The sequence below is a fragment of the Anopheles funestus genome, chromosome 2RL (assembly GCF_943734845.2).
Source record: "Anopheles funestus chromosome 2RL, idAnoFuneDA-416_04, whole genome shotgun sequence".
Taxonomy (NCBI): domain Eukaryota; kingdom Metazoa; phylum Arthropoda; class Insecta; order Diptera; family Culicidae; genus Anopheles; species Anopheles funestus.
Genome location: NC_064598.1, coordinates 36,864,611 through 36,882,996, shown reverse-complemented (window position 1 = coordinate 36,882,996; position 18,386 = coordinate 36,864,611). Strand labels below are relative to the sequence as shown.

The 18,386-nt window shown below is 38.7% G+C and overlaps 1 protein-coding gene across 1 annotated transcript; it reads left to right on the top strand.

Moving 5' to 3' along the window:
- Positions 1-3,359: 3,359 nt before the first annotated feature.
- On the top strand, positions 3,360-9,813 carry LOC125761066 (uncharacterized). Its single transcript, XM_049421862.1, has 5 exons — positions 3,360-3,920; positions 7,229-7,388; positions 7,584-7,726; positions 7,939-8,080; positions 8,183-9,813. Exons 1-5 carry the CDS (start codon positions 3,854-3,856, stop codon positions 8,424-8,426), a joined length of 756 nt encoding a protein of 251 aa, XP_049277819.1. The 5' UTR covers positions 3,360-3,853; the 3' UTR covers positions 8,427-9,813.
- Positions 9,814-18,386: the final 8,573 nt, after the last annotated feature.

Sequence of the window (18,386 nt, the reverse complement as noted above, 5' to 3'; positions counted from 1 at the left end):
GTTGCGGGTAGATTGGAAAACCGATAAAACTTTTCCTTATCGGCGAATTTTTTTTCTTTGCTTTTCTATCAAAAAAAAAGAAGGAAAAAGGATTTACCCAAACAAAAAAATTCAACGAAAAATATTTTCAACAGAAATCAACGAATTGAGTAATTTTGGCACAGTTTTGTTGGCCAGTGTGGTACTAAAAATATCGTCAGCGGTTGGTTATCAGAATCATCATTTTGTTAATCTTATTGTTATGATTTATGCTCTTTGATTCTTGGTAGAGAAAACTTCGCTGATATACGCCAGCACACACAAAATTTCTTGAACTGAACTTATCAGAATACGATAGAATTTTTGGTTGTTGGTTCCTTGTGTAATGTGTTCCTTGTATAACTCCCTTTGGATCAGGGATGTTATCTGAACGTAAAAACAATTATGTCGCTTTCATTCACAATCTCACCGTGGTGGACTCGGAAAATCTGGAAGTTCTGCCGCACATTTAAGTATAGAACAAATGCTAGAACAAAAGGTACAAATTATACAGAAGAATTCTTAATTTACAGAAGTTATGGCTATTAAATAAACATATTCATAATCTTAGAACAAAGATAAAATAAATTAAACTTCATATTTCATTCTAACAACCTCTTGCTCTCTGTGTGTAATATGAAATTCCTTCATCTTCCTTACCACCTCTAAAAATATGGACACAAACGAGCTGATTTATGAATGTAACCACGACGAAATATTCCACTTATCTGTATCTGAACTGGAATGTAATGTAATACCACAAAACTTCCGTAATGGCTCGGTTGTATGTCATATGTTGTATCGATTAATTTCTCCATTTTGTTTACTACTTCACATGATCTTGGTAATTCCAAACATACCGACCAATGTCAACCACACGGGCATATTAATTAATGCATTTATTTAGCACACCCGTGGGAAAATGGACCATTTTCTGTAAATCAATTAAATGTATCACGAGGTGCCACGATTTGCATAATTTATCACGATTGCAACCAGTTAGCTAATACGCTTGTTTAGTCCTAATCTAACCTCAAAACTTGTCACTAACCTAATAAAAACCGCGCTTAGTATTGAAGGTTGTCTTATTAATTGCAAATTAACTTAAATTTTTAATAATTTAAAATTACAGTAATATTATTATTACTTCTAATGAAACGTCTTATAAATATTCTGTTACAAAAATGTGCACATAAATGCTGTGAGTCTTTTTCATACTCTAACTTCCTAAGTATCAGATAATCATATCAATATCATTACAGCTCAACTCACCAAACTTGGCAAACACCATCTTGTTCTTTGTGTAAAACAAAGGCATGCCCAAGGATGTAAAAAGAAGAAAAAGTTCATCTTGTTTGATTGAAAACATCGAAAATAAATAGAATAAGAAAAAAGCACAGTTACCGAACATCGATAACGAGACGTGACAGATGTATGATAGAAAGCACCGTCCATTACAATTCACATCATGGATTTCATGGTTCCCAGTAGATAACGGTTCCTTTTTGTTTGGGGGTTTGGTTCGTGCAAGGTCAGCATTGAAAAACATCCCCTTTAACGTAGTCTACCCTTCCTGGCGTAATATTCGTAAATTTCACCATTTATGACAAGTGTAATAAAATGAAATTAATTTTAATGTCTGCGATAGCGTGAAGGTGCCTGACTCCACCTCGGTGAGCTAGGTCACACCCTCCGGAAGTATAACTGTGCACAGTCAGCTTTAATGTGGCTATTCTCTGTTCGAACCTGTTTGTTAGTAACGCTTCACTTCCACTCTGACGATAATTAAATCTGTTCAGATTTGTACGCCACTATGCTGCTAGCTTGCTGAATATTTTGTTTGTGCTCGTATGTTTTGCGATAAATAATGTACCAATGTCACAGCATGGCTAAACATAATCTACCCGAAAATGGTACCGAACGCAACATATGCGACGCTTTGCATTGGTTTGATGGGTGTGTGTGTTTTTGTCGAAATTTTGTTATCCTTCAGTATAAGAACTTTTGAGCATTTTCCATCTTATGTGCTTCCCCACCGATCAGTTTGTAACAGATGGTACGTATAAGAAGGATTTAGGAATAGTTTTTCACACGTCATGTTTAGAAACGGTGGTGGTGCGCTCTAATCGTTAAGTAGCAAACGAAGCTTGTTTTCGATAATATTAAGCTACAGCAAGATAATTGCTTAATTTAAAACCTTTTAAAAGAAAATGAGAAATCTTGCATTTGATTGTGTTCCGCACAAAAAACAAAACGAAATGTCTTCATAAAACCAACCCCAAAACAACCAAATGGGAAATTAATTGTTCATTCTCTTTTCATTTAATTAAAACATTTTTCACACCACATTTGTATCATGGTGTGATACGGCCGACGGTGATGCATTTACCCACGTAAATGGTTGTATATATTAATTAACTTATCTTTCACTCAGATTTCGTAGAAAATGAAAATAAACAACACGCAACCTATTATGAGAGGCTAGACCAAAACAAAATAAAAAAAACATACATAAAACAAGGTACGGAAGGACCAGCCGGAAGTATACCGTTAAAATACACCCCCAAGGGAAAATAGGGCTGGGAACAGAAGCTAAGAAAAAAAAAAGAAGAAAATTAACATTGGTTCTGGTCTGCTGATGCTGCAGCAAAACCGGGACTTGCTGTGGGGGGGGGGGGGGGGATCTAAGAGTGTTCGTAGTAGTTCGTTTGATTTCGTGCGCGACAAGTGAATTCAGAATATTCTCATCCCAACCGGGTCCGTCACAGGCACGTGATGAAAATGCGGAATCGGTACCGGCACCGATGCGATGCGAGGCACCGAGAATTGTGTTGAATGGATAATTTGCTTATTCTTTTTTTTTGGGACGAGGATCTGATTTGCGAAAATTTAAACTCACGTAGGTAGTTGGCAATTTCTCGGTAGATCGTTGTTAAGTAGCAGTTTTTTCAGTATTCGAAACACTGAAAAACAAACCATTCCTGTTAAAAAGATCATCTCCAGCGTCCGTTTCTCTTTTTGAACGTGAGGACATTTTTCGCCCACTTCTTAACACTGGGGTACTTCGGGAGGTGTATTGCAGGTGAGAAATGAAGAGTTGTAAAAGCTGCAAAGAAACGGTTTTTTTCTTTCTCTCAAATGCTCCATCAATCAACAGCACACAAGCGAGGTGAGAATACGCATCAGAGTATAAGCTGCGTTGGGCACTTACCATTTGTACACTAGCGTATGTTTGTTCGAAGTTGTTTGATTGCTTATTTCAAGTTGTTCAAAGGTTTTTTTGGCTCTTTTTTACTTCTTCAAAGTTTTCCACATACGCTTTGTTCACTTTTCTTCACACACACGCGATTTGTGTACCAATGAATGCCGTATTCTTCGAAGGATTTTGGGCCGGGATCTTTCGTGCCGGGTAACTCAGCAGCGGTACGATGAGATACGGCACGGCGAGAAGCAAGCAAGTGAGATGTTCATCGTGCCGAACGTAGGCATGGTAACGTTACCATCGCGTACCGAGCGCTCTGGGTTTCCATGGAAAAGTTTCAGTTTCCACTACACACTGTAACGGAACGGATCGTTACAGCATCCGGTTCATCGGAACGAGCAATCCAACGGAAACGTCGCCACAGCGTGCCAATAGTGTTATTGATGCCGGTGGTGATAAAGGATTTGGTGGAATGTTTTTTGTGCTTGTTACAATAAGAATGTTACTATAAAGTGTGAGTGTTAAAATAAAAATTATTGTCTGTTTTCACAAACCGATTAGCGATTAGTGAAGTGAAATAAACATTTTACAACTCGCGCGTATCTCATTCGTGACAACAGCATCCTAAAGGATATGCAACACACTACCACCATGTTAAGGATAGGAATTTTTTGCTACATTTTCTCAATCACATTCTGTGGTAAGTAAATAGTTTCACAGTAAACAGAGTGAAAACAGGAGATTAGAACGCATCGGAAAACGTGACACTCCGTCAAGGTTCTGTGTTTATGTACGGGTAAACACACCGCTGTGGTTCGTGATTAACTGCTGAAGCCATTTCGAAACAGACCGAAGTGCCCGCAGGCCAGGATCGCCAAACAGAGTGCACAAGATTTCACTTATACGAGAAAGGGACATACGAAGGAAAAAAAAGTTCCTCCAAAAATAATGGAATTCATTGATCCTTGCCGTAACATGAACTAATGCCCACCGGGTATCCCGTGGGTGTTGATAGAATAGCGAACTTTCACGGTGTGGTAGGTAGCAGTAAACAAACAAAAGCCATAATAATGGAGCAACGAACAACACCGGAAGAAAAGCTGCAATAATATCATCCATAAATTGTACCATCGAGCGTAAAACGAAAGTGACTGGTACAGCTGTCTTGCACAGTTGTTTGCGAGCAAAAATTTACCACCAACATTCCGGCCTTGTGTACTTTGATGCTTATTAAAAAAAAGTGACCAACTCAAGAAGCAAATATTTTGATTAGAGTTTACTTTGCGAATAAGCGTATAGTTGGAAGCATTTTTTTTAATTAAATGCTATTGCTATTTACACAAAAACCCACACCGAACAAAAGTGTTCCGTTCCATTGTTTCCCTTAAGCTGGCGGAATAAATTCTTAAAGCTCATCGTTCGTCGAATATGGCGGAAGAATGTTTTCCAACATAATGTGTATAATGCTCACCCGAAATGGGAGTACAATTGAATTAACCCCGGATAATGCTGCACAAATCAGTGGAAAATGTAAGAAAATTAGCCATGCTAATAAAGACATTTCCATCAACAGATTGTAACTTCATTAGTTGGTGTTAATAACTTTAATCTACTTGTGATAAGTTTAATCTACTTATGATGTTGCTAGTATCATCAGCTCTAACTTTTGGGACATAAATTTAGTTTAAAACTCATCCAATTTAATGTGTTTTTACGTATTTTCACGCCATTTTAAAAGACTGTTTATGGTTCATATTAAAAACATTTAAAACGAAATGTCTTTTTTCAAATAATATCTTTTATTCGTAAAGAAAGTATTTGAATATCCACTAAATACACCCCTAAAATGGTTTTTTAAAGAAAAATATTAACTTTGACAAAACATTTAAATACCCTGTATAAGACTCAAAATAAAATATAGCAAAACAAATATTTAAAAAAAAAATCCTTTTTAGATTAATTCTAAGCAATTCAAGACGAGCAATTCAACTATTAAAGGCGATATACATTTAGGTATCTGATAAAATTTTATTTCCCTGAATTTTTAAAGCGACCACTTATTGGATTGGAAATATTTTTACGAGAAAGTATACAAATTTAAGAGTGGTAGCTGGCGTTGGATTTGCTCGACAGGATCGAGCATCTAATCGAATCCTGAACTTCCAATCTATTGCAGGATTGATTATGTCGCTCGCGGAAAATTAAAGTCAAAGAAAACAAGTAATGGCAGGCCAATACTTTTTGAGAAATGTCGAAAAAAAAGAAAAGAAGAAAAACTTTTTTCAAAAGCTAAATAATACAAGCATTTATACTTCGGAGAAACAAACGCTGTGTCTTTGCAGTATCTGTTGGCGTTTCGTCGAAAACTGGAATCAAAACATTTACATGTATTTTGAAAGAGGATACTTAGTGCCTGTATTTAACGAGCCGGAATTTGCGACTACTAGTTAATGTCAAAATTTAAAGTTAAAAAGGAAATTTTTCGTTAAAAGTCCAAAATTCTGGCAAAAAAAATTGCATGTAAAATCAAACAACATGCATTGGTTTCGAGAAATTTGCAAATCGTTGTTTTCGCGAAAAACGCGTTTGAACTTGTAACATATGCGATGTTCGCATCGGGATAAATTTATACTTTTTTTGGGGCCGTAAATTTCGTTGTTTGGTGGTATGTTTAATTGAAATTCTTTACATCATTTTGCTGAAACTCGAAGCTGCAATGTAATTTAAGGTAGAAGAATAAAACAAAATTCGAAGATGCTAAGTCTAATTAAAAGCGATCCTTTGTATACTGCGACGAAGACTCGAGTCTCGATATGTTTTTTTCTTTCTTCAAACTGTTTTATAGATCCACTTCTGCCCCAATTTGACAATGTTACTGTTCAAAATCATTCCCAGAAGTCGACATGGTTCACAATTCCTTCTACCAGATCTAGAAGAAGCTTTACAGTGACTTATTTTTTGATGATGTAAAGAACACTTCTACCATGATTTATGGCAGCCGTCCCTTTAGTGTGGGTAACTTACGAGGTTTATGTCATACAGAAAGCTATTGCATGTATTTGCGGTAGCAAACCGCACAACATCATCATCACGCATTGCTGCATTCGCTTGCCTAGCGGTCGTCGCAGGTAGTGGTTGTTGCGTTCTGTACCGATGAAACGAATTCCACCCAGCGCTCGGAAGTAGTCCCATAAAGGACTTGGGAAAATAATACCCCCATGAGCTGGGTTGGGTATATGTCAGCAGCACACTTTGTTACACTTCACCCAATTGCTACTCCTATGATAATCATGTTTTGAACCCGCACATCCACCCACACGCTTCAAACCAAGATGTTTCGTTGTGTTTGTGTTTTCCTCCCATCTTTCCGCATGTAGGTGCGATAAATACACGCCGGAAGAAAAGTATTTGATCATCAATGCGATCAAACATACGAGCAAAACCGTGCAGTGGAACGGTTGAAATGGAATCAGCCACAGCAACACAACGTTTGGAGGAGGTGCAGGATCATCGCATGCATTAATGTGGTCATAAAAATATCACGCCACAGATGGTGGTTTTGCTGCCACTTCAGGGTGATGGTTTTTTTCTTTCCCGAATTTTGCTTATTACTATGAATGGAAGAAGCGGACAAAATAGCCACCACAAAAGGACAACACGATTAGAACCGCTTTGCTGGAGATGGAGATGTGATGTGGCAACATGTTGACAAATTACATTCGTCGAATGAAGTTTTGCTAGCTTATGTATTGCTTCACCTCTAGTATTTAACATAACAGTCAAAGCACTACTTTTGTCGGATTAAAACACACGGTCGAAGAAGCACCAGCAAGACGAAATATGTTCTGCGAAAAAAAATATTCATTCATTTACTGGAGAAAAAAAAAGTGCAAACGGATTTTCGCCCGTTCCTTTTTTTCTTTGGTTTTGTGTTGGGTATTTGTTTCCACCACATCTTAACGTCGTGTGTTCAACATCGCTTAGTGGTTGCTTTGCTTTTCGTTCCAGAGCCTGGCAACGTACCGGATGCCTTCCCCGAACCGGTCTGTGGACAGATTTCTCAGATGCTCGACGAATGCTTTCACAACTCAACGCCCAACATTGCCGTGGAGCTGCTGTACAGTGTGCAGATTCCGGAAACCATCGAGCAGATCAACAGCCGGTGTCTGTACGTAGAAGGATGAGTTTGTTTTATTTTTTTTTTTGGTGAGGCTGACTTATTGCACAATTTTGTCATTTTTTCCACCATCTTTAAGGGCATGTGTACAACACACACTAAAGCGATCAACTTGGTTGTGGTTTTCTGTGTTTTCTTTATCCTTAATTTAATATATTTTTCTTCCCTTAATTTACGTCATTCAAGATTGTTCAATCGGGGCATGGAATGCGTCCAGCGATATCTAGACGTGTGCGTAGACTCCAAGGAGCGGCTCATCATTGACAATGAAGTGTACGGTGCGAAACGTTTGTACGAATTTCTCTGCCGTGATGGAGCCTTCCAGCAAGGTACGTTCTGGCACTACGGACTACTTCTATTTGGCCAATAAGGTGCTGATGAGAAAAAGACCATCCTCGGGTTGATTTCCTTTGAGGCAATTCCCCGCAATGTATGCAATCCAAATAACAAAATGATCTTACTCTGGGTTTTTGTCCGTTAAGACTATCACTTAGGAATGAACTCACATCAAACCTTGAATTCTATTCTTTTCCTTGAACAGAATTTCTCTGGCACAAAGGATGCTTTCAGCTGGTGCACCGTGATTTGGACTCCTGCTCTAAAAGGTTCGTCTCCATCCTGAAGGAGGAAATGACCAAAACCACCAAGCAGTCCTTCAATCAGCAGTACATGCACTTCTGCTGGTAAGCATTACCATGCTCGCCATATGCTCGTATCATTCTCAGTCAATTTAACGCTCCTCGTTCGCTGCTTCTTGCCTCTTTCTCCGTCTCTTCATCCTCTAGTGCACGGTATGCGTACGAGAACTGCGTTTACAACAGTGCCCGCTACAAGTGCAAACCGAGCTCGGCCATATTTCTACGCCGCATCGCCAAGCTTATGTCCACCGAGAAGCACTTCCTCAACTGTGATAAGATCGAAAACGAAGTTTGCTCTTCCGGCCGGACGGTCCTTGTCGAATGGTGGTCGGTAGCCATCTTGATGCTTTCGCTACCGTTCGTAGCAAGCGTCTGGGATGTGACAGCGTAAAACCGTATCCGTATGCGTGTGATTCGATCCGATTTGATCTAGGGCCATGGGAAGCTAAACAGCGTAATCCGATTGCTAGTTCGAATAAACTCAACACGCCTGATGTGCACTACTGGCGCACCGGTGATCAATCGTCCATTCAGTGTCACTTCCGTTTCCGGTACGTTAGCTTACTTTGCCCTTACTTAAGGATTGCTGGATGTTACAGGTGGGCCGCCCGATACAATGTGTTTCCCTTTGCAGTGCAAATGGTGCGAGATAATACAAGAAAAAAAAACACTTAATACTATCTTAACTTCTGTTCCGAGTTAGTCCTCAATGTGAATAATGTCGCAGGAAAGAAAACGTATTTGGTTACGGTACTTTTACAACGTTTTGATTGATTATTTTGTTTGTTTCTGAGCGTAATTCATCTGTATCACGCTGTCCGTACACAGAAGAAGTTCACACACGAGTGTTGAAATGCACTGTTGTCGTGTGTTTTAACATATTTTCCAGCTTTTCCAACACAGCAACATCAGCAGGCGATGGTATAATGTTGGCCGAGGGCCAAACAAAAGTTTCAACCAGTTAAACACCGAAACATGACTAACAGTGGCAGATTTATTATTTCCACTTCGCTCTAATACGGGAAGGGAAAACCCCCACGTAACGGCAAAGGTTTGCGGTTTTGCACAACCTTTTAAAGGGGATTTCCCAACCGGGTTATGGGATGAAATTTCCCAAAAGAGCTTATTTACTTACAGTCATGGTCGACCACTCATCAAAGCATATTTTGGGTGTTATAAAGTTTCCGCGAAATTAATACCATCGTGAATGCTGTGTAACCTTTATCATGAATAAACAACAAACCCTACGGTATGGTGTATACCTGCTCATCTGCTGTACAAACAACACTTTTAAGTTATACCGCAAAAGGGAAAACAAAACAACCTATATCCTATCATCATACTTCGACAAGTATTGGAAAAATGTTATATTCATTCAATATCGAGAACCGAGATCCAAGAAGTGGAAATATTGAATTATTTTATTTCATGGAATTTTGTTTTTTTTGCTTCTATCCGTTTGCATTCTAATGATATCTCTTGCTGATTGAATTTAAAGGTTATTTTTTTACCTTTAACAAGGGTTAACGTTTTGACGAATTTCCCGTTAAACCAATAAAATATTAAATTATTAAGCATGACTTGTTCCGTATCGTTGACGCTGGGTGAAGCACATGGAGACGCCTGGTGTTTTGTAAAAAAAAATGGAAACGCATGGTGCTTTATCACAATGGAGACGCCTGGTGTCTAACTTTAATAAGGGAAAAAGATCGTTTTTTACAGATAAAAATGCAGATTTTGATAGCGTTTAAAGAAAATATGACAAACGAAATATCACAAAAAGCTTGGTATCATTTTATACGTGAGTCAAATATAACAATATTCCTTTAAAAAACTTTTATTTCCAAACATTGTTAAGGTATTTTGAGAAGTTCATTTTTGACTTTTCGGCATACACATCACCCATCACGCTTAAAAAAGTGGAAGGAAAGCATAGAGCTAATGTTTTTAGAAAAAAAGAATATGTACTTCAGTACGGTAACTTCCAAAGTAGGACACATACGGTATCGCAAAAAGCGCTTGTGTATAAGCTCGAGCGAAAGATTAAGTTACGGAAAAAGTGATGCGAATCCCTGACGAAAATAAGCTTCGTGAGGTAGCGTTAAATTTGTTCCTCCTTATTGTTTACCTTTGATCCTTTTTTTTCGCTCACAAACCTCTCGCCATTTTCCCGCATATCAGAGGGTATCTTACTTTGTTGCGTATCATCTCGAATCGTTGGCAGGTAAATAATAACAGTTGAAACCCATATTCAATAAATGGTTGTGTTTTCTTTAGTTGGTCGATTGAGCCTATGTTGATGCACTGTTTGCTATCGTGCTGCTCCTGTGTATTGACCTGCCCAAACCTTTAATATGATGATTGTAAATATCTCGCTCATAATGTGCCATTGACTTGAACATTGTTAAATGTTTAATATTAATTCCTTTAATGTTTCAAAAGGACTTAAAATCCCTATTGAACTTCCTTTTGGGTTGGAGTCTTAAAAAACCATTAACTTCATTAGCAAACATCAAATAAGTTAATGCATTTTGTGTCTGTTCAGCATGGATCGTTCCTGGCAAGCCCTCCCTGTTGAATATTCCATCAAAATTTCACTCTGCAAAAACCCGGTCCGCATTATTCACGAGCTGCACTAGATTTAGAGAAAATGGGCGTGATTTATTGACTAGACCGTACAGAATATGTTTGAACCATCACCTTACGCTTATGGTGTAACCATCTGTCCTTCACGGAGTCCCAGTGGAAAAATCAATCATCAAGCTTCGAGACGACCTGCAGTACGTTTTTCTCGCGAGATTGATGCCGAGAAGGAAATGATACACAAAAAAAAACGTTACCCACCGTTACCGTTGAGCAGAAAATTCAAAACTTCCCTTATCCATTCGGGTCGAAAAATCAACGATGCGATTACGGTCGTACCGGTCTTTGCACGTTCCGTGTTTTCTATTTATGGCCAACATCATGCCGCATCCTGGCAGACGGTTTCGGTATCTTTGGCATCCGGCATGATGACGCAGAGCATGACGGTATGAAGACATGATACAAATATAATTGACTGGAAAGACAAAAACCGTCGGTGTGAGGATGGTAACCAACCGGGGTGGCCCATGCCCTAGGACTTTGCGCTTCGACTTTTGAGTATGATAATTTCTTCTGCCCAACATCTTTCCTTCCACTCGGGACGCTCGGAACTTCAACAACAGCATCTTTTGGTAGCAGGAAAAAAAAGAGGCGGGAAATTAAATTACCTACCACCGGTGGCCGACACTTGAAGCGAAATGCACTTACACATTCATTTACGCTCGAAGCAGCTCAAACACCATCGACTAGACAAGGCTTTCGGACGGCGTACCGGTGTTGTATTGGGGCCGACAGACACAAGCTTGCCAGTTGTATGAGCCAGTAGCACACAGGAAAATGGCTATAAATTTCCTCCCGAAGGTTAAACCCGTGACCAGATAAAACCAGGGCCAACACACTTACACAATCCTTTTGCGCGGAATGCATGACTCGATGGGAATGGGGTGTTTTCTTTTTTTTCTTTTCTTTTCTTGCTTGGATGATAGTTTTCGAGAGTTCTTATGTGGTTTTGCTAAAACATAAGATTGTTACGATTTATTAACGTTCAACTGTGGCTTTTGCACTTTCAGAACGCCGGGGAGAAAAAAATGTTTTCCGGCGTTTCGTACGAAATTTGGTGCTTGGGTTTGGTTGTGCTGGAAAGTTTGTCACGCTAATGGAATTATCGCCAAAAAATATTGCGCCATTTAATAATATTTTATAGCACTTGCAAAATGGTGACTTTCTGTGCATTAGTTCAGGTTGATTGAATTTTTGATCGCTTCAGTGGAAAGTCATGTCAGTTGGATAATGGGTCAAATATGCCATTAATGTGAGCCATGTGGCACAGTTTCGTTTTTAACACTAAGTACGACTTTCCTAATTCCTAATCCTGGGTAAAAAAATATCACTTTGTCCGGATGTTTCAAAATGACTAGGAATGTTTTTTGTCGATTAATGCCACGCGACTAATTTTGTTAATTTTTTTATCTCTTCGTTCTGTAAATCAAAAAATGAGAAGTTTTATAACTTCCCACAAAAGATCGGATTGTTTTTTTTTTTTTAAATATTATGCAAAGTTTGTAAAGGTTGGTGCTTTCTAAAAATTGAATTTTTTTTTATCAAAATTGTTTTAATTGAGGAAAGTATACATTTTAACTCATCTACAAGGGTTACGGTAAGCATTGTGAGAATTACCGTTATTTTAAAATTACTCGCAAGTCGTACTAGTGTTAATTGAAACAAAAAAAAATTGCTAAACAATTAAAAAAAGTCAATAAATAATAAGCCGATTAATACACTACGAAACAGCATGCTCAATGTTCTCCTTTCTCTTCTTTTTAGCTTATACATAGAACAAGTACCCATCCGGACCGTCCCCCCGTAGTGGTAAACTAAGTCTAGTAAGCCAGAAATGGCCGGCGTGACCTGTAAGGTCGTTAAGCCAAGAAGAAGAAGAAGATAGAACAAGTACAAATTTTTTATACATTTTTTAAATTAACCAATATCCTTTTTCACATTTTTTTATTATTTATAAGGAATGGCCTGGCCGTATTGCTTCCTTTTTCACATTCATAAAGTGTAAATAAATTTTTTGTGACTATAAAAAAATCATACTAAAATAGTAATTGGTAATGAAAGCCAACAATCACCACATTGCGCTTGCAATTGAGCTTCCATTAAATGGTTCTTCTCGCACATTTCGAAAAGACGTCAGCCACTTTACTTATTAACGGTTAAACAAATATAGCCCAAATTTTACGCCCTCTGTAATCATGATGCTTACCTGTCCAAAGGACGATCCAAAGACAGAGTCGGTCGAGCTTTTCACGCCACACCGCATATTGGCCAGGCAGGCAGCCAGCCGACAGGCGGCACAATATAAATTCAGCCGTTAAGCAAACAAATTTCGTTTTTCGCCCAGAAAACACATCATGCGTACAAAATTTCACACCAAGCTCCAGTTCCTTCATACCCGGAGTTGTCGTGTTTCTTTGTATATGTGTTTGTGTGTTTGTTTTATGATTTCCTTTACATTTCGCACCTTTATTACCGTGATACCGTAAGCAATCGTCTGACGTTTCTCTTGCCATTTTCCGGGAGCAAATTCTGGGACGATGAAGGGAGGGAACACCTGTCGGATTTTGCATTAGGAATGCCTTATGTAAACAGCTTCTATCTGCTCCGGAAAAGCTAACACAAGCGATCTCCCCCGTGTGGTATGGCGGGATTTCGGTCATAACCACGCTTTTCCCATGTCATACAAATTAGGATGCCGCACGGCATATATGTAATGTCTATGATGCCGTCAGTTGTCAACCGCAGAAATGTTTCCGACCATAGAAGAAGCTATTCTTTTGGCCGGTTTCATCAAACTCGAATATACTAAAGCTTCTGCTTTTGTAAGTTGTTCCTTGGTAACTTTTTTATGTTTTGCTAAAAGGGGCTTGCCCTGGCTTTCACTTAGATTGGTGAGTTCATAATAAAGTTTAATGAGATAGCTTTTTTGCAAGAGATTAAGCAAATTAATTCAATTAACCGTGTGGCTTTCATACAACCACCAATAATATGCAGATAGTTCAAAGTCAGGTTTACCAACAATAATGAAATATTGTTAATAAACGTTTGGCCTTTTATAATAAAAAGAAACAAATCCTTTAGCGTATTACCACAAACGATCCGATGCAGTTTTGGGTGTACAAACCAGACGCACATTATTGCTATCAAAAGTCTCGCCACAGTCTTGTAGTTTCGATTCTTGGAACTTTTGAAAACAATATAAATTCCGTTTCACATCATCGCCTTCCACAACGCCTTTCATCTCGGTGGCAAGTGGCTATGCTGCTTAACCCCAGATTGCAAATCCACCCAGAACGGAATGTACCAAAACGTGTTAAGGAAGCGCGGGATTTACATCGAAAGCAGCCCCCTTTTCCGGACACTTTTCTCGTCCAGAAACCACACACACACACACACACACTGTTGCTGGAAGTGTTTTCGGTACCATTTTGTCGGTGCAAAGGAATTTCACACATTGCCAGGTCGGGACAGTGGAACCGAAATGCGCATTTGTGTTAAAGGCTTCTTCATTCGAGGCACGTGTCCTGACTGAGGCTGGGGTTTCCTGGGTCGGGGCGGTTAAATGTCAACAGCTCGCGTTCCGCACTACAGATGAGCGAAAATCAAACAGACGTATCATAATTCCGTTTGTTTGCGTACACATCCTTATCGGGGATGGCGCTACTTACGAGTAGCAAAACTTCGTATCGTGTTTATGTTCCTGAATGTTAATATACTTATGTTAAGGTTAGCCATTGTTGTGCAAATATCCAGTGGTGGATCAAGCTCCTTGGAGGCCCCTAGGAGGAGGAAGCTATTGGGGACCCCTATCAATACAAAATTAACATCGATGCATATTTTTGTTTTAACCATGAAAATGTCCCATCAATGGCTTCTGGTAAAAATCCTTCCTCCGATATTTCTGATTGCATATGGTTTACTTACCCGACTAAACGTAAGTTTGATAGTTTTTTGGCGACAAATAGCTTTTTGGTTGGGCACAAAGGCTCATACAAACTTCAATGCGTTTTAGCAGATTTAAATCATCACACGCGACTAAAATGACCACATTTAATAATGCTCAATTTTACGCAATAGACAATAATCTAATTGAGAAATGGACATCACTTTTTTCACTAAATAATAACACTTTTTTTCTGTGCACTGTCCACAACATGAACCGAAAGCTTTTTTTATGAATTCTAAATTGTATGAACTAGTCGAAGCTAGCACGGAGCTTACAAAAAAGAACCAACGCCACACGTTTAAGTCATGGTTTTATGACAAAACAGGTTTCCAAAATGCGCTGCACAACACAAATGTCAATAATTTTCATGTTTAGTATACGCATAGTACACGCACTGATTTTAAATGGACTTACTCTCACACACACGCACTCTCCGGCGTTAGCGTACATTGCCTGCGCAGATAAACGAGATCGAACTAATCTTGTTATCCCGAGTATCAGTGGTACTCTTCTTTCACTTACACGCTTTACGCTTTGGTGTATTGAACACACCATACCCGATCGAAACGAACAAGTAACACGCATACGCTGACACAAACCCAAGCCTCCAAACCAAGCCAACGGCTTGGGAACAATTTGAACACGTGCAAAATAATTTCTTCACTGTTTTACATCACATCAACACACGAATTGTTGTACTTTATCATTCTTTGTACTTTGTTCACCTTTTGTCACCCGAAAAAACAACTCTTGCTAAATGTTCTATCTTCCGCAAAGCTTTTTTTTACGCACCTTTAATGTATCGCTGTCCGATCGCTACTGATCACAGCTTCTCCTTATCGTATGATCATTATCGCTTCTACTTCATTATTACGCCACACCTACACAACTATAATTGACGAAGCGGCCGCCCGATCTTTCGCACAAACTTCACTCCTTCACGAGAGACGAATGAAAAAAGCTTCGTAAATTGGTTGAAAGAAGTTTCTTTTCACTTAAATAATGCTTTAAATAAAAGAAAGAATAAAAAAATTATTTATTTATTTTACATTATCGTGGCTATAGCCGTATTGTCAGCCGCACAGGGCTGAAGTAAGTACAATTTTCCTCATAAGAATAAAAAATAAAAAAAAAACTAAACATTTGAAAATTTCCTAATGCTATAGCCTTAGCTTTTTTTTGGGAAATTTAGCAAAATTTTTAAATTGATGTATTTTAATGCGAATTTGTTGAAATACGATTCTTTCCACTCAAATAATGCTTTCAATCAAAAAAGAATAAAAAATAATAAAAAAATATTTTTTTATAAATTTGCCCATCTCCTAAGCAGAGGCACCGCTTGTTTGCTTATACAGGTTTGCTTAGTAGCAAAAAGGGGGGCATTGGTTCGATCATGTGGAAATGAATTATTTAGCAAAGGAAATGCCCCCTTTCCCATACCACCGTGAAGGCGAGTGTTAACCATGACACAAAAGGAATTTTCGTGCTACCGACATGCAATTCACATTCCTTTTTTCCGTGGCCCCCCTGAGGCTACCTCGTCTGCCGCTAGATCCACCACTGCAAATATCAATAGCCAGCCGACGGTTGGAAGGAAGATAAAACCGAATACCTAGTTGTAGTTGGAGAAATGTTTAAAAAGTTTTTAGAACATTTTTCAACGTATATGAAGAAAATTGGGCGAACTCTTAATGACGGAACGCAGGACGCGATTACCGCATCTTCTATTTAGCATTTTTTGGCCAACAAAACTTGAATTTGAAGGCAAACAAAATCTCGCCTATAAATGCAGCCCCTACCTTCATGCCCTCTTCCAATTACGAATCATGACGGACATATATTATTCCAGCGTGGAACAGTAGCATCCATCGGCCAACATCAATCATCGTGGGCAGTTTATGTTGATTGATTACTTTATGCAAAAAGATCACCATAATAGGAACCATCGCAGCTGATACACTCCGCCCTGGTTCAGCGATGAAAGTTGTCCGCCAAGGGTTTGCCAATCACGTGCCATATTCTCTTGCGTAAGGTCAGCACTGTTGGGCCTGTCCATCCGGGAAGGAATGTAGGACAACTTCATTTACGCGGGAGTCAGTTTTCAACAGTGCAAATCATCCCTTAATCGAGCTGCAACCGTTGCTGGAACTAAACAGATGAGGTTCTTAATGGATGTAAAAAAAAGAAATTTAAAATTAAAATGATTTCGGTTATCAACAAACACAAACAACTTAACTTTTTCTGTGATGTGTGAAATTTGTGTACTTAATTTCAAGCTCACACACTACACTTATCGTTAGCTTAGGTCATTTTTGTTTTTATAAAACCACCCATCACGACGGATAACATTCACAAATAATGCGACTTCTGCCTAAAAGCTTCACATAAGACTGACCCCTTTAGCTCGAAGCGAAAATTAATCCCCCAGGATTTCTTTCCAGCTCGCGCACGACACAACCCCCAGGCAAGGGTTGAAAAACATCACATTAAAAAAAAAGCACGCACACACACAGATTGTGAGTGCTTTTGGTCAGGTGCAAATGATAATGAATGTTTTTGAAATTAGTTTTCCCATTGGTCCGTGCCCCGGTTGCTGGCTACCTGGCGCTAAGAACTAAAGTGCGTTCACGCCAGTTCGGCCCAACTCTTTCACGACCAGTGCCCAAAACGCGCTTTTTGGATTCGAAAATGATATAAATATTCATTAAACAGATCGAGTTACTGCCACTGCGCTAATACAACCATAGCTGATGACCATGGCTGCATGGCGCCGAAGTATTTTCTGCGATACGATAAGAACGGATAACCGTTTCGAATTATATCGGCCCTCAATCCCCTAAACAGCATTCCACTGTAAGCGGTATCAATTTCCCTGTAAAGTGCCCTCTGACTGTCTCATTATTTTGAAAATACAATCTAAATTCAAATTATCGTACAGTTCTGGTGCCGACATAGTATGAAATACTGTGGTCTGGTGCGTCGTTATTGTGTGACATGTCTACATAAGCATGGTTGAACTTTTTTTTTGCAACTGGTCACTAAGGGCTACTGGCTCATGTATCTCTCCAATTGCTTTCCACGCGTGATCACTACAATTGGCCTGTACATACAAATCATTTTCTCGGAAATTGAGCATTCCATGGGCTCATTAAACAATGCTAACGAAATAGGTAATTTTACTAATGACGATTCCTTGAAATATAAAACTATCAAGCATTGAATGGAATGTATATTCTGTGCACTTGTAAATGATGGTATTAAACTTTCATTAAATTTCTTATTTAAAGCTCTTATCAGTTCCCTCTTGAGAGAAAATAGCTACGGTTTGTCTACACAACCATCAATTTACGCTTACCACAGAAACCACACACTCAATTATTATGATTCGTAGCACAAATATTGTACAGTAGCTAAGCTGTGTAATGCCAAAAAGAGCAAAACGCAAAAATGTTTTTGTTATGCAATTAAATGGATTTCGCTGAAAAAAGGACAATGAAATCTCATTTTTGAAACGCACAGTGAATTGGTGGCCGGAATCATAAACGAAATCATAAATAGCAAAGGGAAACAACATAAGCGATTAATGAGGAATTGCTACGAAGGAAAAATAAAATTAAATGGAAAAAATTCTCACGGTTGACAGCGTATAGTGTATGGTAGAAATCTGTTTTTAATGGATCTAATATGCTGTATAGACGGTAAAGAAATACATAAAATAATATACTTTCGGATTAAGAGAATATTGATTCAATCAATCGCACA